The 23,558-nt window shown below is 36.2% G+C and overlaps 1 protein-coding gene across 1 annotated transcript in view; it reads right to left on the bottom strand.

Moving 5' to 3' along the window:
* The window catches only part of LOC142353410 (chymotrypsin-2-like), a 36,988-nt gene extending 13,834 nt beyond the window's left edge, over window positions 1-23,154 (bottom strand). The window contains exons 1-2 of the mRNA XM_075405642.1: window positions 23,069-23,154; window positions 17,543-17,630 (exon numbers count right to left, since the gene is read on the bottom strand). Coding sequence (XP_075261757.1) covers window positions 17,543-17,630; window positions 23,069-23,141 — 161 coding nt within the window. The 5' untranslated portion in view covers window positions 23,142-23,154. The remainder of the gene's footprint in view (window positions 1-17,542; window positions 17,631-23,068) is intronic.
* Window positions 23,155-23,558: the final 404 nt, after the last annotated feature.

Genomic DNA, 23,558 nt, shown 5'->3' on the forward strand with positions numbered 1-23,558 from the left:
AAACAATTTCTTTTCAAAACAGCCAACGCAAAAAGTTTATGCAAACACCTTTATTAGTAGTAAAATGAATTAGGTTGCGTGCTCGATCAGATTCTACCCAGACGATTCAGGTCTAGCTTTGCGGGGTGTAAAAATGTACACTGCCCATAGAAAATCCATCATCTGAATTTTTGGCTTAGTATTTCCAGATGGTAATTTTTCCATTTTTTCATCCAATTTTTTTTCGTGACAGGGGGTAAAAAGTGAATGACCAGACCACGGCAATAGTAAAAATCGTGAACTAGATATCTCTGGCTCAGTGCGAGTCTGCTCTGGGAGAACAATCTGGCTAAGTTAAAAATTGACTTTTCTAACTGGTTTCTCTTAAAAAGTTACACGAGAATTTACTAATTCTATTGAGAAGAAATGTCATCCTTGATCAGTGTCTCTAACGAATCTATTGCAGAGAAGAAGAAGAAAAAGAAGAAGAAGAAGAAGAAGAAGAAGAAGAAGAAGACGAAAGCGAGATATATCTCCCCCTTTCACATTTGTTAACTTGCCCGATATATTTTCAAATCATTTGTATTATTTTAGCACATTAATGACAAAATTTTGACGAGGAGCCGGAACCCGTACCTAAATCCAAGTGCTTTTCAGTACTGGGTCAGTATAAATGCAATTCCTCATCATTACTGAACCATAGACTGATTCATGTCACTTTTTTGACCTGTCAGACTTGCGTTGAGTCTGATTTTTTAATGGTCAGATTTGAGCCAAGTGTAAAAATAAAGTTCCGTACGGGGATTGAAAACACGGTCTCTCCCTCCCGAGCCGTTTGTCCTCCTTTCTGAAAAAAGAAACTTTTTTACTCCTAATTCTGTGAACTTTCAGTTTTTTCTCAAAAAGAAGGCTTATTTTTCCCCAATGTAACAAAAAAAGGTCTCACTGCGGTTCAACTTTTGAAATTTTTGTTAATTGAGTTTGATAACACGAGTTTTCCATATAATTTTTTGTATATTTGACCGTTAGTTGAATATCTTTTATACTTTTAGTGATTAAATCACGGTTTTAGGCTTCCACATCGTTTTCTCGCAAAATTTGATTGAAATTTTACCTGTATTTTGTCGTTCTCTGTTTAGTCGTCCAACATATTCTAAGAAATAACAGGTAACAATGGCTGCTTATGGAAGCATAAATGAACTTGTTTATTTTTTTGCTGGTGTCTAATAGCGCTCAAATCTTTGAAATTAACCTTTTTCAAAAGAATAAACGTATATTTTCGCTTTATCTTACATTCATACACTATTTAATCACCATATTTTTTGAACGAAATGTGAATTCTTGGAATTTTTCTACCTCTTCCTCATTCGGAAGATATTTAAGACAAAAACATGGATGAGTGGGGCCGGGAAGTTACAGAGTTTCCCTTGTTATACTCAATTGCGATGAATGGATCCAATTGAGTTGCGAATGCTTTATTACGAATCGAAATGGGCAATTGCGCCGCAAGTGGCGAGCCAACTACTTATATCCGAATTGCTAATATCTAGAATGGTCAATCGCGGTGCGATTTGCACTTGTCAAAATTACTGAGCTTAATTGAGAAGCGTTTTGCAAGATTTAAATTAAACTGAATTCTAGGGTTGCAAATGGGAGACTGAAAGTTTAAGTGATTACAAATTAAGAAAAAGCTTGTTCAAATCAATCACGAACAAGGAAGTAACTTTAAGATTTGTTTATAGTAGGAACAAATGAATTTCCTGCATAGACAGTATGAACAGACATTACTTTACTAAAATGGGAGGAGGTAAACTTAACTGAAGTAAGAACAGCACTTGCCCTTTAAATGGAACTAAATAATGTAATTTGCACTAAATACGGTCATGGATATATGAAGTGTATCCATTGCCGTATGACATTTCCCCCTCTTTGAGAGAAAACAGAATTACGAAAATAAAATCATAAAATTACTAATTATTCACCGGTTACTATATAAGAAAATATTAAATAATAAATAAAATATATGAAGTTTGATAATGTTTATTCTGTATCACAATTTTCTTTATTTTCTGCTTGGAGTACAGTCATCTTCGTAGGCAAATTTTGAGGGTCCTCTGTCCATTCTATTGAGCTTCTTGTAGAAATTTTTCCAATGTCCTGAGGCTCATTTTCAGAGTAACCTTCGGTATTCCTGACTTTTTCTACGATAGTTTGAGACGTCTTCTTTTTCAGCGTTCGCTTACTTTTTCGAACCGAAGAGGTGTCCGAATCAGAGGTATCGCTAATTGTAAGCTGTCTCTTGCTTGACTTTTTCAGAATAGGCGTTTGTGTTTTTGATGAAGCCATTCGCGTTGCAGATGGGCCAGGTGCATCAGAGTTGGTCGATTGTGGCGCGTATTGGGAAATTGGACTTAATTGAAGAATTTGTGTTAAATCTGGCCGATTAATAAAAGCTTCATCGTGTTTTGGGTTTCTCTTCGGGATTCTCATTTTCAGGGATCTGGCTACATTACTCGCAGAGGAAATACACGATCTGCCTGACGAAACTACACTAACATCGTCAGATTGTTTTCGGTTTCGCTTTATTTTCTTATCTCCTGTATTTTTTCTTATTAGATCCCGCTCATGTTTATAAATTTTCTGTTCAATAGTCTTCTCGTTTATCTTTTTCGGCCGTCTATCGATATATTGTATTAGATCAGTGTCCCGTTCCGCACGCGTACCGAATTTTGAAATGTCAGAATTTCTGACTCGCACCTCCTGTCTGTTCGGCTCCTTGATTACGCTAGTTGTAGGACTCACTTTGCAAACTGTGCTCCCAGGTGCCAGTACTTCGTATAAGCTATTCAGGTTTTTCTTTTGTCTTTGGTTCTCCTGGAGTTTTCGAGCCAGTTTTACTTGGATGCTGCGTTCTGAGCAGGGAATTGGTCTGGAAATTCCCTCCGACTTAATCAGTCGTTGTTCCCCATCGTTCCTTTTCTCTTGCCCAGCTCTGGCTTTAGAACTCGCGGCACAAATGACGCGTTTGATTTTTGTGTCCGAACAGAGGGCCGTGTCTGCCCATTGTTCCTCTGACAGATATGATCGAACCGGAATCGTATCTTTGTCTAAATAATTTTTAATTATTGTATTATAGTTAAGGTTTTTACTATTAGATGCAGTAGTGATATTTGATATAGGTGTGTTACATTTCCAACCAAAGTGTGTCTCAAATGGTGTGGTGTTTATTGTTTTTTGTTTTGATGTTCTTATTCGTTGTATTATTGCTTTAAGTGAATTTTTTAAGTCAAATTGTTGATTTAATTGAGATTTCATGCAAGATAGTTGACGTTTAATTGTTTGAATGATACGTACTACTAACCCAATTGCTCTGTGATAATTTGCTGGTGCATAAATAGGTGTAATATTATTTTCTGTACAGAATGTTTCAAACTTTTTTCCTGTAAAACATCTAGCTTGATCTAATCTCATAGTTCTAGGTACTCCGTGGTGATATAAATATTTATTTAAAAATTTGATTACATTTGGGCCTGAAGCGTTATTTACTATTTCTGCTGTGGGGTATTTTGAATATCTATCTATACTTGTAATAAATTATTGTTCTATGCCTTTCTCGTTCAAAATTGGACCGCCAAAGTCTATTTGTATTTCATCATTTGGCTCATTACTTTTTGGTAGAGGTGCCCATTTGCGGTGCGAAATCACTGATTTAAGGTTCTTACCAATCTCCGTGCAGGCTTTGCACTCACTGGCTTTTGCCAGTACATCTCTATGTATGTATGGCCACCAAATGTTCTGTGCGAGAGATGGCATGGCAAAACTTCCTTGATGTGTAGAATGTATATCCTCCAATACCGCGTCTTTAATTGCCTTTGGGATGGCTATCCGCTCATCCAAACACACACCGCCATGCTTGACACTCAAGTCCCGCCAGTATGAAAAGAGATAGGGACTTATCTCTTGCAGTCGGTCTGGATCAATCCGAATAACGCAACTCACCTCCTTGAGGATTGCATCTTTGCCTGTCAAGATGGCCAGGAACTTCTTGCTGAAGACTTGTTTCAGAGTCTCGGTGAACAATATATCATCTGTCTCCTAAATTGTGCTACCAGTAGGCGTTTCCGTGTTTGAGGTAGTGTTGGTTCCAGGCGCAGATGGGGTGGTATCCGAAAACGTCACCCTTGCTTTGGTTGGTGTTGATATGGATCGGGTAGCTTTGGCCTTCGACATTTTACTAATAGAGTTGACTGAATTATCCAAGATGGAGAATTTATTTTGTTTATTTACTGTGGAGTTATTTGTAGGTTGATATTGGGCAAAAAGCGATTGATTCTTGTGCAAGTGGTATTTATATTTTGGAATTTTTGTTTTCGCGCTAAATTTAGCGTTATTAGGTGGAGTATTTGACTTAATACCATTAATGGGCTTTATTGGGGAGAATTGTTCACAGTGTTCACATTCCTTACTGTCCGACATTTGCACCTCTTTTGCAGCAAATTTGTTAATGGAATGTGATTTATTAACTTTACAGTTATTTGGTGCAAATTGGAATTTTGTAAATTTAAGTGGCATTTGCGATGCAAATGGATGTTTAAAATACTGATTAGTTTTGGAATTAGTGAGTTTTAATTGCGTCGCGAATGGTGTTTTCGGTAGTAAAGAGAGTGATTGCGATGCAAATGCTTTATTGCGTATATGTGAATTTGTATTCGGTAATGTAGGCAGTTGCGGCGCGAATGGCCATTTTAACTTGTGTGAAGGCCAATTTGACTTTAATATGCTATTAAATTTTTTAGTTGCGTTTTGTTTATTTGTAATCAGGTATTTCATAGAATCACGAATTTTTGAAATTGTTGCTACAACAAAGTGTTCGTCATATGTAGATATCTTTTTAGCTCTCGCATATGGATTCCTTGAGATATAATCAACGAGACCCATTTTTGCACCTGGCATATGTTCTATTGTGAAGTTGTACGGAAGTAGTCAGTCCATCCATCTTGATAATCGGCTGTTATACGATTTGTTTGATCTGTGCTCTTTGAGTATAGACAGTAGAGCTCTATGGTCTGTTACTACTGTAAAATTTTTCCCGTACCAATAGTATTTAAAATAGTCAATTGACCAAACTATTCCCAATAACTTCAATTCATTAACACTATTGCGTTCTTCTGTTGAATTGAGGAATCGTGACGCGAATGCTATTGGTTTCCAGCCGTCTGGTGTATTTTGCTCCAATGCGGCTCCCAGTCCGGAACGAGAGGCATCACATTTGACTCGAGCATAACATCAAGTTTTGGGTTATAGTGACCATTTTCTGTGCTTGTCATACGGCAATGGATACACTTCATATATCAATGTCCGTATTTAGTGCAAATTACATTATTTAGTTCCATTTGAAGGGCAAGTGCTGTTCTTACTTCAGTTAAGTTTACTTCCTCCCATTTTAGTAAAGTAATGTCTGTTCATACTGTCTATGCAGGAAATTCATTTGTTCCTACTATAAACAAATCTTAAAGTTACTTCCTTGTTCGTGATTGATTTGAACAAGCTTTTTCTTAATTTGTAATCACTTAAACTTTCAGTCTCCCATTTGCAACCCTAGAATTCAGTTTAATTTAAATCTTGCAAAACGCTTCTCAATTAAGCTCAGTAATTTTGACAAGTGCAAATCGCACCGCGATTGACCATTCTAGATATTAGAAATTCGGATATAAGTAGTTGGCTCGCCACTTGCGGCGCAATTGCCCATTTCGATTTGTAAAAAAGCATTCGCAACTCAATTGGATCCATCCATCGAAATTGAGTATAACATGGCGCAGTCAGCAGCGGACTCGAAGAAGACACCAATTCACATAGAGGCATTTTGGGAAAAACCGACAGCAACACCTCCTCTGAGGTGGGACAATTGGACACAACAGTGGAAATTGGCTCTACTAGCTAAAGAGGGAATTCAATTAGACAATCTGTTAAACAATCCTCCATCAATAGTAACTTACCCGCCTGAACCAACTTATGAAGAACCAGTAGAAAACCATACACAAGCGACGGAAAGAGATCGGAGAATCCGTAATCGACAATTGATAATCAACTGGCAAAATCGCTGTAAAAAGGTTGATGTGATTGGGACTTTGTGTGGAGATAAACCGTGGGGAATCTGCGAACAAAAAACGATTTCATTGTTGTACTTGAGTATTGGAACGGAGGGACGACTAATTTTCAGGAGTAAACACCCCCACTTCCAAACATAGAAACAACCTTTCAAAGAATTGTGGCAGGCAATGGAGGATTCTTTCACGAAAGTTCCTAACATAACTTATGATCGCTTTGTTTTCTACTCCTGTAAGCAGCAAAAAGGAGAGTCTGTTGAAAGTTTCTATGGTCGTCTCATAGAATTAGTGGAAAATTGTACTCTAGGTAGTGAAGAAACTACCCTGATTGGCGATGCATTCATATTAAATATGATTGATCACGATACTCAAAAAGAACTGTTGAAAGAAACAGTCGAGCCATCCAAAGCACTGGAGATAGCTATATAAACGGAGATGGGAGCGCAGAATAAACAAAAGGTAAACCAGAATTTGATGTCAGGCTCAAACTCTGTGAATTTAATCAACAATCACCAATTACGCAATCGCAACGCGAATGCTCAACAAACCAAGCGAGATTTCACGTGATAAGCAACTGTACCTCAGAATTACCAATACACAAGCACTTGTATGAATTGTGGCCTTCGTTGGAGGCATAATCATAAACAGATTTGCCCCGCGAATGGTAAAGAATGCAATAATTGTGGCATCATCGGCCATTTCGCAAGAAAATGTCGCAAACCGAAAAAGTCACAGGGACAAACACAGAAAGCACAACAAACAAACGTCAATCAAATTGACCAGTCTCCCGAAAAGAGTGATGATGAAAAATCTGTCAATTACATAACAAGTTACCAACAACTGTATGAACAGGTTTATGACACAAACTACGACAGCGATTCCAATGATTACGTGGCGGTGATTTCGTCTGACCCGGTACATCAACTGGAACCACTAAATGTAGAGGTACAACTGGGGAAAATTAGGACGCTCGCAACGATCGACTCTGGGAGTGCAGTTAGCATCATAACGGAAAATTTGGCAGAAAAAGTCCTCCAAACCACAAAATCTGCTAAGTGGACAGACACGAAAGAAAAAAGAAACTTGAAAACTTTTTCAAATGAACCATAAAAGTTCTTGGACATTTGGAAACCACAAAAACCTACAATCAGTGGAAATATAGAGCAGCAATCTTGACTGTGGTAGAAGATGGGCACAGAAACATAATCGAGAGGGATCTTTGCACAACTCTTGGACTTGCGGTGGTACAACAACAACCAGAAAATGGTAAATGCGTTAATAACATTAATACTTCTACTCGTAAAATTAAAGAGACAATCGCGACCCAATTTCCTCATATAGTATCAAGAATTGGTTTGTCTAAAACACTTTTAGCGAAATCTAAGTTTCATCAAAAGTTTACAGCAAAGCATCAAAAGGTTGACGTGTTCCGATAAATCTACAACCTAGAGTGTCGGAGGAATTAGAAAGATTACAAACTGAAAATCATACCGAAAAACTATCTAGTTGCTCAGACGAACATTTCATTTCCCCCATCGTTATCACAGTAAAGAAAAATCAATCAATAAAGTTACTACTATCAATCAACTATTAGATTCCAAAGTAATAAATAAAGCCATACATTAAAGTAAATATCAAATGCTTAATATTGATATGCTAATTGATACAATATCACAGCACCTTACCAACACACAAAATGGTCAACAAGCGTATTTCACCACATTCGACTTAAAGTATGCCTATAGCCAATTAAAATTACACCACGACACAGCAAAACACTGTAATTTTAACAGCATCTGTGGAGAATCTACTGGCACATATAGATTAAAAACTGGTTTTTATGGTCTTACAGATATGCCGGCAGAATTTCAAAAAGCTATGAACTATACACTTCTAGGCCTACAAAACACGTATTTTTTCATGGACGATATTATAATCGTCAGTACCGGAACTGAAGCAGACCATTTGGCATATGTTTTCAAATGTTTAAAAAAGCTAGATGACGACAATCTAAGAATTAATCTTCAGAAATGTCATTTTGCACAAACTGAAATTGAATGGCTAGGCTATAAGTTTACACAAACTGGAAATTCACCCCTAGAAAATAAAACTGCGGCAATATTAACAATACCACCACCAACGACACTAAAACGCCTTAGATCATTCTTAGGGTCAGTACACTATATTGGTAAATTCATACCACATCTTGCAAAATTATGTCTCCCACTTCAACCACATCTCAAAAAATCAGTAAAGTTTATCTGGACAGAAGAGCACACAACACATTTCAATCTGATCAAAGAAAAAATTGCCAATAGCACACAAAATAGTCACTATAACCCAAAACTTGATGTTCGAGTCAAATGTGATGCCTCTCGTTCCGGACTGGGAGCCACATTTGAGCAAAATACACCAGACGGCTGGAAACCAACAGCATTTGCGTCACGCATCCTCAATTCAACTGAGGAACGCTATAGTGTTAATGAATTGGAGTTATTGTGAATAGTTTGTTCAATAGACTTTAAATATTATTTGTACGGGAAAAATTTTACAGTAGTAACAGACCATAGAGCTCTACTGTCTATACTCAAAGAGCACAGATCAAACAAATCGTATAACAGCCGATTATCACGATGGATAGACAGACTACTTCCGTACAACTTCACAATAGAACATATGCCAGGTGCAAAAATGGGTCTCGTTAATTATATCTCAAGGAATCCATATGCGAGAGCTAAAAAGATATCTACATATGACGAACACTTTGTTGTAGCAACAATTTCAAAATTTCGTGAATCTATGAAATACCTGATTACAAATAAACAAAACGCAACTAAAAAATTTAATAGCATATTAAATTCAAATTGGCCTTCACACAAGTTAAAATGGCCATTCGCGCCGCAACTGCCTATATTACCGAATACTAATTCACATATACGCAATAAAGCATTTGCATCGCTATCACTCTCTTTACTACCGAAAACACCATTCGCGACGCAATTAACACTCTTTATTTCTAAAACTAATCAGTTTTTTAAACATCCATTTGCATCGCAAATGCCACTTAAAGTTACAAAATTCCAATTTGCACCAAATAACTGTAAAGTTAATAATTCACATTCCCTTAACAAATTTGCTGCAAAAGAGGTGCAAATGTCAGACAGTAAGGAATGTGAACACTCTGAAAAATTCCCCCCAATAAAGCCCATTAATGGTATTAAGTCAAATAATCCACCTAATAACGCTAAATTTAGCGCGAAAACAATAATTCCAAAATATAAATACCACTTGCACAAGAATCAATCGCTTTTTGCCCAAATTCAACCTACAAATAACTCCACAGTAAATAAATAAAATAAATTGTCCATCTTGGATAATTCAGTCAACTCTATTAGTAAAATGTCAAAGGCCAAAGCTACCCGATCCAAATCAATACCAACCAAAGCAAGGGTGACGTTTTCGGATACCACCCCATCTACGCCTGGAACCAACACTACCTCAAACACTGAAACGCCTACTGATAGCATGATTGAGGAGACAGATGACATATTGTTCACCGAGACTCTGAACAAAGTTTTCAGCAAGAAGTTCCTGGCCATCTTGACAGGCAAGGATGCAATCCGCAAGGAGGTGAGGGATTGCGTTATTCGGAGTGATCCAGACCGACTGCAACAGATAAGTCCCTATCTCTTTTCATATTGGTGTGACTCGAGTGTCAAGCATGGCTGTGTGTGTTTGGATGAGCGGATAGCCATCCCAAAGAAAATTAAAGACGCGGTATTGGAGGATAAACATTTTACACATCCCGGGAGTTTTGCCATGCTATCTCTCGCACAGAATATTTGGTGGCCATACATACATAGAGATTTACTGGCAAAAGCCAGTGAGTGCAAAGCCTGCTCGGAGATTGGCAAGAACCTTAAATCAGTGATTTCGCACCGCAAATGAGCACCTCTACCAAAATGTAATGAGCCAAATGATGAAATACAAATAGACTTTGGCGGTCCAATTTTGAACGAGAAAGGCATAGAACAATAATTTATTACAAGTATAGATAGATATTCAAAATACCCCACAGCAGAAATAGTAAATAACGCTTCAGGCCCAAATGTAATCAAATTTTTAAATAAATCTATATATCACCACGGAGTACCTAGAACTATTAGATTAGATCAAGCTAGATGTTTTACAGGAAAAAAGTTTGAAACATTCTGTACAGAAAATTATATTACACCTATTTATGCACCAGCAAATGATCACAGAGCAATTGGGTTAGTAGAACGTATCATACAAACAATTAAACGTCAATTATCTTGCATGAAATCTCAATTAAATAAAAAATTTGACTTAGAAAATTCACCTAAAGCAATTATACAACGACTAAGAATATCAAAAAAAAACAATAAACACCGCACCTTTTGAGGCACACTTTGGTCGGAAAGGTAACACACCTATATCAAATATCACTACTACAAGTAATAGTAAAAATCTTAACTGTAAAGCAATAATTAAATATTACTTAGACGAAGATACGATTCCTGGTCGATCATATCTGTCAGAGGAACAATGGGCAGACACGGCCCTCTGTTCGGACACAGAAATCGAACGCGTCATTTGTGCCGCGAGCTCTAAAGCCAGAGCCGAGCAAGAGAAAAGGAACGACGGGGAACAACGACTGATTAAGCCGGAGGAAATTCTCAGACCGATTCCCCGATCAGAACGCAGCATCCAAGTAAAACTGGCTCGAAAACTCCAGGAGAACCAAAGACAAAAGAAAAACCTGGATAGCTTATACGAAGTACTGGCACCTGGGAGCACAGTTTGCAAAGTGAGTCCTACAACTAGCGTAATCAAGGAGCCGAACAGACAGGAGGTGTGAGTCAGAAATTCTGACATTGCAAAATTGGGTACGCGTGCGGAACGGGACACTGATCTAACACAATATATCGATAGACGGCCGAAAAAGATAAACGAGAAGACTATTGAACAGAAAATTTATAAGCATAAGCGGGATCTAATAAGAAAAAATACAGATAAGAAATAAGATAAAGATAAGATATATAAGATAGAGATAAGAAAATAAAGCGAAACCGAAAACAATCTGACAATGTTAGTGTAGTTTCGTCAGGCAGATCGTGTATTTCCACCGCGAGTAATGTAGCCAGATCCCTGAAAATGAGAAACCCGAAGAGAAACCCAAAACACGATGAGGCTTTTATTAATCGGCCAGATTTAACACAAATTCTTCAATTAAGTCCAATTTCCCAATACGCGCCACAATCGACCAACTCTGATGCACCTGGCCCATCTGCAACGCGAATGGCTTCATCAAAAACACAAACGCCTATTCTGAAAAAGTCAAGCAAGAGACAGCTTACAATTAGCGATACCTCTGATTCGGACACCTCTTCGGTACGAAAAAGTAAGCGAACGCTGAAAAAGAAGACGTCTCAAACTATCGTAGAAAAAGTCAGGAATACCGAAGGTTACTCTGAAATTGAGCCTCAGGACATTGGAAAAATTTCTACAAGAAGCTCAATAGAATGGACAGAGGACCCTCAAAATTTGCCTACGAAGATGACTGTACTCCAAGCAGAAAATAAAGAAAATTGTGATACAGAATAAACATTATCAAACTTCATAATTTTTATATTTTTTTTATTTTTTAATATTTTATTATTTAGTAACAGGTGAATAATTAGTATTTTTCTGATTTTCATTAGTAATTTTATTTTCTCTCAAAGAGGGGGAAATGTCATACGGCAATGGATACACTTCATATATCCATGTCCGTATTTAGTGCAAATTACATTATTTAGTTCCATTTGAAGGGCAAGTGCTGTTCTTACTTCAGTTAAATTTACTTCCTCCCATTTTAGTAAAGTAATGTCTGTTCATACTGTCTATGCAGGAAATTCATTTGTTCCTACTATAAACAAATCTTAAAGTTACTTCCTTGTTCGTAACTGATTTGAACAAACCTTTTTCTTAATTTGTAATCACTTAAACTTTCAGTCTCCCATTTGCAACCCTAGAGTTAAGTTTAATTTAAATCTTGCAAAACGCTTCTCAATTAAGCTCTGTAGTTTTGACAAGTGCAAATCGCACCGCGATTGACCATTCTAGATATTAGCAATTCGGATATAAGTAGTTGGCTCGCCACTTGCGGCGCAATTGCCCACTTCGATTTGTAATAAAGCATTCGCAACTCAATTGGATCCATCCATCGCAATTGAGTATAACAGTGCTATTGGCAATTTTTTCTTCGATCAGATTGAAATGTTTTGTGTGTTCTTCTGTCCAGATAAACTTCACTGATTTTTTGAGAAGTGGTCGAAGTGGGTGACATAATTGTGCAAGATGTGGTATGAATTTACCAATATAGTGTACTGACCCTAAGAATGATCTAAGGCGTTTTAGTGTCATTGGTGGTGGTTTTGTTAATATTGCCGCAGTTTTATTTTCTAGGGGTGAATTTCCAGTTTGTGTAAACTTATAGCCTAGCCATTCAATTTCAGTTTGTGCAAAATGACATTTCTGAAGATTAATTCTTAGATTGTCGTCATCTAGCTTTTTTAAACATTTGAAAACATATGCCAAATGGTCTGCTTCAGTTCCGGTACTGACGATTATAATATCGTCCATGAAAAAATACGTGTTTTGTAGGCCTAGAAGTGTATAGTTCATAGCTTTTTGAAATTCTGCCGGCATATCTGTAAGACCATAATAACCAGTTTTTAATCTATATGTGCCAGTAGATTCTCCACAGATGATGTTAAAATTACAGTGTTTTGCTGTGTCGTGGTGTAATTTAAATTGGCTATAAGCGTACGTTACGTCTAATGTGGTGAAATACGCTTGCTGACCTTTTTGTGTGTTGGTAAGGTGCTGTGATATTGTATCAATTAGCGTATCAATATTAGGCGTTTGATATTTATTTTTATGTATGGCTTTATTTAGTGCTTTGGAATCTAATGCGAGTTTTATTGATTGATCTTTCTTTACTGTGATAACGATGGGGGAAATGAAATGTTCGTCTGAGCAACTAGATAGTTTTTCGGTATGATTTTCAGTTTGTAATCTTTCTAATTCCTCCGACACTCTAGGTTGTAGATTTATCGGAACACGTCAACCTTTTTGATGCTTTGCTGTTAACTTTTGATGAAACTTTGATTTCGCTTTATATGTTTTAGGCAAACCAATTCTTGATACTAAATGAGGAATTTGCGTCGTGATTGTCTCTTTAATTTTAGATGTAGAAGTATTAATGTTATTGACGCATTTACCATTTTCTGGTTGTTGTTGTACCACAGCAAGTCCCAGAGTTGTGAAAAGATCTCTCTCGATTATGTTTCAGTGCCCATCTTCTACCACAGTCAACACTGCTGCTCTATCTTTCCACTGATTGTAGGTTATTGTGGTTTCCACATGTCCAAGAACTTTTATGGGTTCATTTGAAAAAGTTTTCAAGTTTCTTTTTTCTTTCGTGTCTGTCCACTTAGCAGATTTTGTGGTTTGGAGGAATTTTTTCTGCCAAAGTTTCCGCTATGATGCTAACTGCACTCCAGACTCGATCATTGCGAGCGTCCTAATTTTCCCCAGTTGTACCTCTACATTTAGTGGTTCCAGTTGATGTACCGAGTCAGACAAAATCACCGCCACGTAATCATCCGAATCGCTGTCGTAGTTTGAGTCATACACCTGTTCATACAGTTGTTGGCAGCTTGTTATGTAATTGACAGATTCTTCATCATCACTCTTTTCGGGAACCTGATCAAATTGATTGACGTTCGTTTGTTGTGCTTTCTGTGTTTGTCCCTGTGACTTTTTTGGTTTGCGACGTTTTCTTGCGAAATGGCCGATGATGCCACAATTATTGCATTTTCTACCATTCGCGGGGCAAATCTGTTTATGATTATGACTACAACGAAGGCCACAATTCGTACAAGTGCTTGTGTATTGGTAATTATGAGGTACAGTTGCGTATCGCGTGAAATCTCGCTTGGTTTGTTGAGCATTCGATTGCGCATTTGGTGATTGTTGATTTAATTCACAGAGTTTGAGCCTGACATCAAATTCTGGTTTTTCTTTTGTTGATTCTGCGCTCCCATCTCCATTTGTATAGCTATCTCCAATGCTTTGGATGGCTCGACTGTTTCTTTCAACAGTTCTTTTGGAGTCTCATGATCAATCATGATTAAAATGAATGCATCGCGAATCAGGGTAGTTTCTTCACTACCTAGAGTACAATTTTCCGCTAATTCTGTAAGACGACCACAGAATTTTTCAACAGACTCTCCTTTTTGCTGCTTACAGGAGTAGAAAACAAAGCGATCATAAGTTATGTTAGGAACTTTCGTGAAAGAATCCTCCATTGCCTGCCACAGTTCTTTGAAAGGTTGTTTCTCTATTTGGAAGTGGGGGTGTTCACTCCTGAAAACTCGTCGTCACTCCGTTCCAATACTAAAGTACAAGAAGGATATCGTTTTTTGTTGGCAGATTCCCCACGGTTTATCTCCACAAAAATCCCAATCTCATCCAGCTTTTTACAGCGATTTTGCCAATTGACTTTCAATTGTTGATTACGGACTTTCCGATCTCTTTCCGTCGCTTGTGTATGGTTTTCTACTAGTTCTTCATAAGTGCGGGTAAGTTACTGTTGATGGAGGATCGTTTAACAGATTGTCTAATTGAATTCCTTCTTTAGCTAGTAGAGCCAATATCCACTGTTGTGTCCATTTGTCCCACGTCAGAGGAGGTGTTGCAGTCGGCGTTTCCCAAAATGCCTCTATGTGAAGTGGTGTCTTCTTAGAGTCCGCTGCTGACTGTGCCATGTTATACTCAATTGCGATGGTTGGATCCAAATGAGTTTCGAATGCTTTTTACAAATCGAAGTGGGGAATTGCACCGCAAGTGGCGAGCCAACTACTTATATCCGAATTGCTAATATCTAAAATGGCCAATCGCGGTGCGATTGGCACTTGTCAAAATTACTGAGCTTAATTGAGAAGCGTTTTGCAAGATTTAAATTGAATTCAATTCTTGCGTTGCAAATGGTAGACTGAAAGTTTAAGTGATTACAAATTAAGAAAAAGGTTTGTTCAACTCAATCACGAACAAGGAAGTAACATTAAGATTTGTTTATAGAATGAACAAAAGAATTTCCTGCATAGACAGTATGAACAGACATTACTTTACTAAAATGGGAGGAAGTAAACTTAACTGAAGTAAGAACAGCACTTGCCCTTCAAATGGAACTAAATAATGTAATTTGCACTAAATACGGACATGGATATATGAAGTGTATCCATTGCCGTATGACATCCCTTTTCATTATAAATTCTGGTTACTGCTTATGGCTTTTAAAAGCTGCTCCCTTAAAATAGTAATATTGCACAACTTTAACGGCAAAAAACAGTTTTTTTTAACGGTTGTTCCAAAAACGTGTATGTATGCTAAGATAAGTTAAATTTTAGTCTTTCTATTAGCTCAAATAAGAATCTGGAGTTTAAACTGTCCCAATATTTTGTTACCGGACTACAGTTCTACGCATAATTCTGAACACAATCTTGTTAGGCTTGACTTCTGTTTAGGTCAAAACTTCTAACTTAAATTTTGCTCGACGCAGAAAAAACTTCGAAAACTGACTTACAAAAATTAGTTTGAGCAATAGTCTTTTCATGGGGCTCAAAATTTGCGCTGATGCTAATACTGAGCTCACCAATATGTACATTTCTTGGTTCAATAATTGAAGATCTTTATTAAAGAAAACCTGTGTGCTAAAAAACTTTTGATGGCGAGGCTATTGTAATGACGCATGTTCCAGTTACCATTTAGTTTCCATAACACACTAACACTTAGTTTTCCCTACTAAATAATCTTCAGAACTCAATATTTTTTAAGCACGCTCGCGGTTTTTCAACTATCATTCCGCTTGGATTGATGCTCATTCCCCAGTCTATTACCGCAAGGCTATCTTTCCAGATATAGCAAAAATGTTGCATAAGTTTAAAAGGATTACGCAGCACCTTGCTGGATATTCGCGAGATTATTGCCAGAAAGAATTCGAATATGCAAGAGTCTTGCAATATATCTCTCAGAATTGTTCTAGCGTTCCTTATGAAAAATTGATTCAGAATATACCGCCCGGGTTGCTCATCATACACAAATCTTAGTAATCATACTAGGTCATATATGATTCCTAGTATTCATACAAGGTCATATAAAATTTGTATGATTTCTTAGTAGTCATACAAGGATCGTATATGATTTCCTTGAAGTCATACAGGGATCATACGAAAAATTCAAAACCCAGAAACTGTATATTTTTCATTTTCTTTTGATGTTGAAAAATTTTCTTGGAAATCAAACAAGGTCATATATGACACATAAAACATTGATTGGTTCTACAAAATCCCGTATAATGTAGTCAGAGGACATAATAATTTATTAAATCGCATTTGTATTCCACATTTGATTTTTTGTGTGGGCTAAAAGAATAACTTTCCAGCCTAAATATATTCAGAACAGGAATTTGAGGTTATCTGCATTTTTTTTCAAATGCATTTTCTGCAATCAAATTATCTGCATTTTTTCATAAATGAGCATTTATTTTTATAAGCTGGCTTTAGAGAATATCAGAACTTTGTTTATCCATTTGGACTTACTCTTAAATTCAGTGCTCAACTTTGCAAATTATATTGTACGTTTGGGTCTTTTGGTGGATCACAAAGTGATGCCGGGGAATCACATGAGTGCGTCCTTGGCGAATGAAATTTTTAAAAGACAGAAATGGTTAAAAAATTTATAAAAAGAGATGTACGATTCTTGGTATTTATACTAGGACCATACATGATTTCTTTGTAGTAATACAGGGTTCATAAATGATTTCCTAGTAGTCATATATGATTTCTTTGTAGTCATACAAGGATCGTACTAGGAAATACGTTATGATTTGTATGATATCATAAATGATCCTTGTATTACTACTAAGAAGTGATGACCCGGGCGAATCATAAAACAAAAACAACAAATTAAACCATAACAAATTAATCTGGAATGAACAAGAAAATAAAAGTAGAATCTGGACTGAAATGAAAACACCGAGACTGAACAGAGTTACCTCTAAATGAATTTTGCTTGACTAATCAACAGAGTTATGCTCAACTCATGAACAAAGAGATTTCAAACAACAAGTAAATGCGAAGCTCGAAATTTTCATTTTCGTTAATAATGAACCCTGTGAGAGTTTGGATCTAAACTGCCCCCGCCCGTGTTTTTTTGTGACCCCAGTTTAGAAATGTTGACTTGCTATAGGGCGTATCACTATGTAAACAAACAGCACGTACGCTTATGAGATCAGAAATTTTATTCCACCGAGCTGGGGGTGGGGCTTTGGGGGGATCTAAAAGTTTTTGATCATCCCTGTTGATGAACTGTGTCAGTTTATTACTTACTGTTCGTGAAGAATTAAGTGCTCGACATGAAATAGTCGCTTCTGACGGCCTTGAGTAAAGTCGCCAGTCTCTACAACTAAGTCATCAGCTAAAAAAGAAATGTTCATTTAGCCCAACTGACACGATGTTCAGTGAAATCTGTCGTTCTCTAGGGGGAACAACAAAATGTAGGTTACAGACTCTGCTTAAAGTTACTGACAACGGATCTTTTTCGTTTGTGCCCCCCCCCCCCCCCACAGAGCACGTGTCATTTCATAGTAATTCATTAAGTAAAAATACGGCAAGTGCGTCTGGGGGTTGCAAATAAAATGCACATACTAAGCGGGGGGGGGGGGGGGGGGCGCAAACGGAAAATATTCCTCACAACTTCTGGTGTTTATCAAGACCACGTATCAGCTCGAGATGCAGAGCTTCCTAGAAGTAGTTGGCAGCTCAGCGAAAAATGCCCTTTCACGCTTAGTAAAATTAGTGGTCCACAAAATGTAATTTTTCCGAGAAAATATAATTAAATTCAGACAAATCGTAAAATGTATCTATGCGAAGCTGGACGCAGCAAATTTTCAAAGATTTTTCAGAAATGACTTCAACCTAATCAAATACGAATACACAGAGCTGACTTTGCCACTCATTACGTAAACAATTGGTTACGTAACCAATTGATTTCAAACAGTTTTCTTTTCCCGTAAATTAGTTATTCTGGCCCAACTTACTATCACTGGCGATTTTTCATTTTTTTTTCTCAGAAGAAAGTACTAACGTAGATTGTTCAACTTTTTTTGGTTTTCAGACCAGAATTAATTATGAAAAATGTCGAGATGCCTAAGTTACAGGTGAATGCCGTTGGTCTCCAAAAATTGATGCAAGTAGTTTTTTATGCAATTCCTCGCAAATTATATAAATAACTTTGTGCATTTTTTTGTGAAAAAAACTGCAACACAACCAAACAGCCAATTAGACTTCTGTACAACGGTTAAATCTTTTTGTATTTTTAGTGTCCTTCTGAATAAAGTCTTTGCTTGCTTACGACCAGTGTTGAACAAACATGGCGGTGTTAAATTGTAGATCATAATCGTTCGATAAATTGTTGAAGCCAATTTCAAGCACTCTTTTTGATGAAAATATTAATTTTCAAAAGAAAATGCTTGAAGCTTTTGAGTTTTTTCATTGCTGCTCGGATCAGTGAACTCATTAGACACACGAATTTAGTTCAATTGCTACCAAAGCTTATGTATGGGTAATTTTTTTTTGATGTATGGGCGATAATTTAGTTGCATAAATGCAAAATAAGTGAAGAACTGAATAGAGGTGCATACACTCTATTAACGTTCTGTCAACTTTTATGTTAAAAAATTGGACGCTGTTTTGGTGAACTGGTTCACTGGGTTTATAGTTTAAGGCGCTGATGACTATATTATACTTAATAAGGTTCTATAAAACAATACAAATATTGCATTTTGGGGGCCTAATGATCTGCGCGGGGGGGCATAATAGATCCAAAAAAGTACCGGAAGCTTAAGATAATTGAAACTTGATACCGAGAATGCTTGCACTTCCCCCGTTGTTGAAAGCGAATTGAAGAAAGATTAGTTCATATACTATATTCTAACTTTTTTAAACAGTTTTCTTTTCCCGTAAAATAATTCTTCTGGTCCAACTTACTATCACAGGCAATTTTTCAGTTTTTCCCTTAGAAGAAAGTATTTACGAAGATTAATCAGTTTTTTTTTAGTTTCAGACCAGCTATAAAAATTTTGAGATGCCTAAGTTACGAGTGCTTGCTTTTGGTCTCCACAAATTGATTCGAGTAGTTTTTATATGCAATTCTTTGCAAGATAATTAATTAATTTTGTGCAACTTAATGTGAAGGAATGCTGTACCACAACAAAAAAGCCAATTAGAGTTCAATACAGCTGTTAAAACTTTTTGTGTCCTTCTAAATACCGTCTTTGTTCGTTATCGGCCATCGTTGAATAAATAAGTCGGTGTTAAATTGTAGATCTTAACCGTTTGCTGAATTGCTAAAGCAAATTTCAAGCACTAGCTATGATGAGAATATCATTTTTCAAAAAAAAAATTGTTCGAACTTTTTGTTTTTTTATTGCTCCTCGTATCAGTGAACTCAATAGACCTCCGCATTTAGTTTAATTGCTATCTTAGCTTATGTACGGGCAGGAAGAAGAGTTGCATTCCCTCTTTTGCCGTTCTGTCAATCTTCATGTTAAAAAATTATCTATGCTGTTTCGGTTCCCCGGCTCAGTGGGCTTATAACTTAAATTGCGCATGGCTATATTATACTCAGTAAAGTTCTATATAGCAATAGATATTTTGACTCCTGGAGGCATGAAAACGGGGGGGGGAGGCATAAAAAATCCGAAGAAATTACCGGAAGCCTAAGATAATTGGAGCTTGATACTGATAGTGCCTACACTTCCCCCGTGATTGAATACAAATTGAAGGATTATTTCCTCTTACTAATTTCTAACCTTATTAAAAAACAGTTTCGCTGTTTTTGTGTATAATGATAGATGATTTAAATTGCTGCAATTTACAGTACTCAGGAAAAAAACGGTTGAATAACAAAAACTACTTTTAGATGTGCAATGTAAATTATTAAGTTGGTAAAAAAACCGGAGGTAGCTTGCTTCAGCTAAAAACCCGAAGAATGCAAATAGTTGTAGTCTCTTCCAGTTGTAAAAAGCTAAATTTGTTTCTGTGTGCTAAAAAAAAGTTCAATTTCAGTGCTTAAAACTATCTATCAATTTGTTTTTTTTGCGTCTTTCACAGTTGTGAAAAGACTTAAACAGCGTTCTTTAAAAAAAAACGAGCAGAAGAAAACTTTTTTTGTTGTAATTAAGCATCCAAACATTTTATCAGAACATTTAATGTAAAGAGTAAAAGTTTTTACCCAAACGTTTAGGAAGTTTTGCTCTCTATTATGATAAATCATTTGCAGATCACAATTTTTAATGAATGCCAAAAATAAAATAAAAGTTTGAAAACCATGTTTACCGGATCATTTGAGGGAAAATTTAACGAGTAGTAATATTCAGTAATTGAACAAAAAATTATGCTCATTTAAATTGGGCATTGCTTGCTTTTTCTTCGAACTTGAAGTAGCTGGTTGATATTCGTGTGTTTAAACAAGGTTCTGAACTGAGAGACTTTATTTACAATGACTCAATTTCTGGCTCGCCACTTCTCGTAAATCAACGTACCAAAAGTTCTAGCTTTGTTTTCAAATTTTTCCGGGCTGTTTTTGTGAATTTTATTTTTCCAGTTTTCATCAAATTGATGTCAAGATACTCTGTTTATGTTCGTAAAAAGTTTCGTAGAATTAGTTTGTTTGGTTTCAAAATAGTAAATGCTTGGTTTGTTCCAAATATATTTTTTGGAGACAATATCTTTGAAAAAAATGTTTGACTTTCTTTTTTAGCGCAATTATAAGGCTAGTTGAGCAAAAACATTTTTTGTCTCTTTTAAATTTATAAGTTTATCAGACTTGTTGAACATTGATGGGTTTTCAAATCATAGAATCGATAGGACCTGAGTCTTGACATGACCATGAGAAAAAGAGTACTTAATTCATTTTATCACAATCTACTGCGGTCTGAAATCGACCATAATGACTGTATCTTTCGTTTGAAACAAACATGTCGAAGCCAATAAAACAAACGTACCGATAGTTTCCTACAATTTGGAAACAAACCTACCTAAAATTTTTTACGTTTGAAATCAAACAAATCGCATCCAAGAAAGCGAACATACTAGATTCAAGTAAAATAACGAATCAAACGAATTATAACGAATTAAGTAAAAGTGTTTTTATAATTTTCACACGTTTCAATCGTTTTTTGGAGGCGTTTTTTTCTTATGGTCTGTTTAGTATGTCTGAAAATATTGTAGCGACAACATTTAGCAAAAAATCATCTCTTTAAACCGATTTAAATTTTAAACGTAGATTTAAGTATATTGTGACAAGAAACGATTATGATTCACTCGGTCTCCTGCTGTCTACAAGAAGGGCAAAAAACAGAGCGAAACAACAATTGCCCATACTGTTTTAAAAAAAACACAAAAATATTAAAATTTCAAAACCACTTTTCTTAAGCCATTTTTGACGCAATTTTTCAACGTGGTTTGTAGACTATTAATTACTTGTCATTATTGAGCGACTTTACGTTTTGGAAATTTTCGAATCAAAAGAATAAATTTCAGTTCCAGAATAATTGATTTATATTTGTTATGAACTTATTTTTGTATTACTGTTTCTGTAGCTTAATTGTTCGTACTCCAGCTCGAAGAATTGCCCTAAAATAGGTAGCAAAAGCCCAAAACTAGAAAAATTCCAGTTGAAAATTTTTTCATGATATGTTGCCTGCACTTGAATACATTCTACCGTGCTTGTAGTCGTAAATAAGGTCATTAAAAGCTGCCTAGAATTAGTTTGTGTGATTAAACACATTTTTAAGACTAGCAACCAATTGGGCCCATTTTATATACTTAACTAAAACTTGACCAGAAAATAACTAAAACACTTGTTGATTGAGCCCCAAAAAGACAACAGGTGAAATTGATTGATATTAAGAGAAGAACCAGAATTTAGATATCTTTACCAGGTTCGCATTGGTACAATTGTGAGTTGAATAAGTATACTCGAATCAGTAAGCATCCTTTAATAGTAATTGTAAGCATTTGAGTTTTGTAATCATTGAGTAAGCATTGCCTATGAAGATGGGAGAGAGAAATGCAAATTAGTATTTCTCTACGCTTTCACTTTTGCCTCCTTTAAGTTGTTTGTTTCCTGATAAAGGAAGATACAATGTTGATCGAAAATGTTGTTAAAATGCATTTGTGCTAGTGTATGGGGATTCAGGTGACTAAGACTTTTTGTCAGCCATTTTGGTAAGTTAATTTCAATATGCTGAAATGTTTCGGGACAGTATAGGCAAAGCCAAAAAAAAAAACAATGAGTCAAAATATCAAAAATTTACCCAAAATTTTACACAATTTTCAAATATATCAGAAGACAAATTAAGCAAAATATTACGTGAATGAAAATTCATAATGCAATTAGCTTTATTTACAGGCTTTAAGTGTATGGCTATTTAAATCAGCCATATCTCGCGGGGCAGTCACGCCTCAGCGGCTCGCCGGACTTGATATAAAACTATCACAACCAAACTAGTGATCAATCAATTCCCTTAAGCTGGATCAATCTATTCCCCGTAAAAGATGCTGGTAAAACCAACTGCAAATTGATAATAGGATTTTTGAACAAAAAGTGAATAAACTTTCCAGAGTTTTGCGTTGGATATTATGGCACAATGGGTATTTCGGCATTGGGTATTTTGTTATATAACCAAGGTGTGAATTCTACCCTGGTAATGTTACGATATGTAGTTTCCGACTAAGACTATGTTCTACGCAGAGCGATAACGCCATCTTTTTTGAGCTAATAACAACAATTAATGTCTGATCAAAGTTCTGTTCAATAATGCTACCTGGTATGAAACTTATGTCTCCTACCTTGACTGTTTAAAAGACAATGAGCGGCAGTTATTACCCATCTTCTGTGAATAACGGTTCCACCGCAGAACATTCGGTCACTTAAATTGTTCAAATTTCGCACTTTGACATAAAATGAGTGATGTAAACTGGGAATACCATTAATAATGAGGGAAGTGGAAGAATTTGAAATTATCCTGTTTCAATTCAAAGTCTTTGTTACAATTTGGGGAATCTCTTAAAAAGGGAAACAAGGATTACGATATCAAGTGTTGATGTTAAACATTTCATACTCAAAACGGCTATTGAATCGAGAACCCCAAGCTGAGGTTCCACCAAAAATTGGTCATGTCCAGATCGTCCCAAACAAATAAACACTATACCCAGGTTGAGGTGTCACAGCTAAAAATCGCTAAAAGATGTAAGATTTGCATTGAATTTGAGTAAACAGTGTAAGATTTGCGCTCCCTGCGATCAATGCGGTGAAGAAAAACTTTTAAGCGGTGAAAAT

Source organism: Convolutriloba macropyga, chromosome 14, assembly GCF_964194025.1.
Source record: "Convolutriloba macropyga chromosome 14, txConMacr16.3, whole genome shotgun sequence".
NCBI classification, from domain to species: Eukaryota; Metazoa; Xenacoelomorpha; order Acoela; family Convolutidae; genus Convolutriloba; species Convolutriloba macropyga.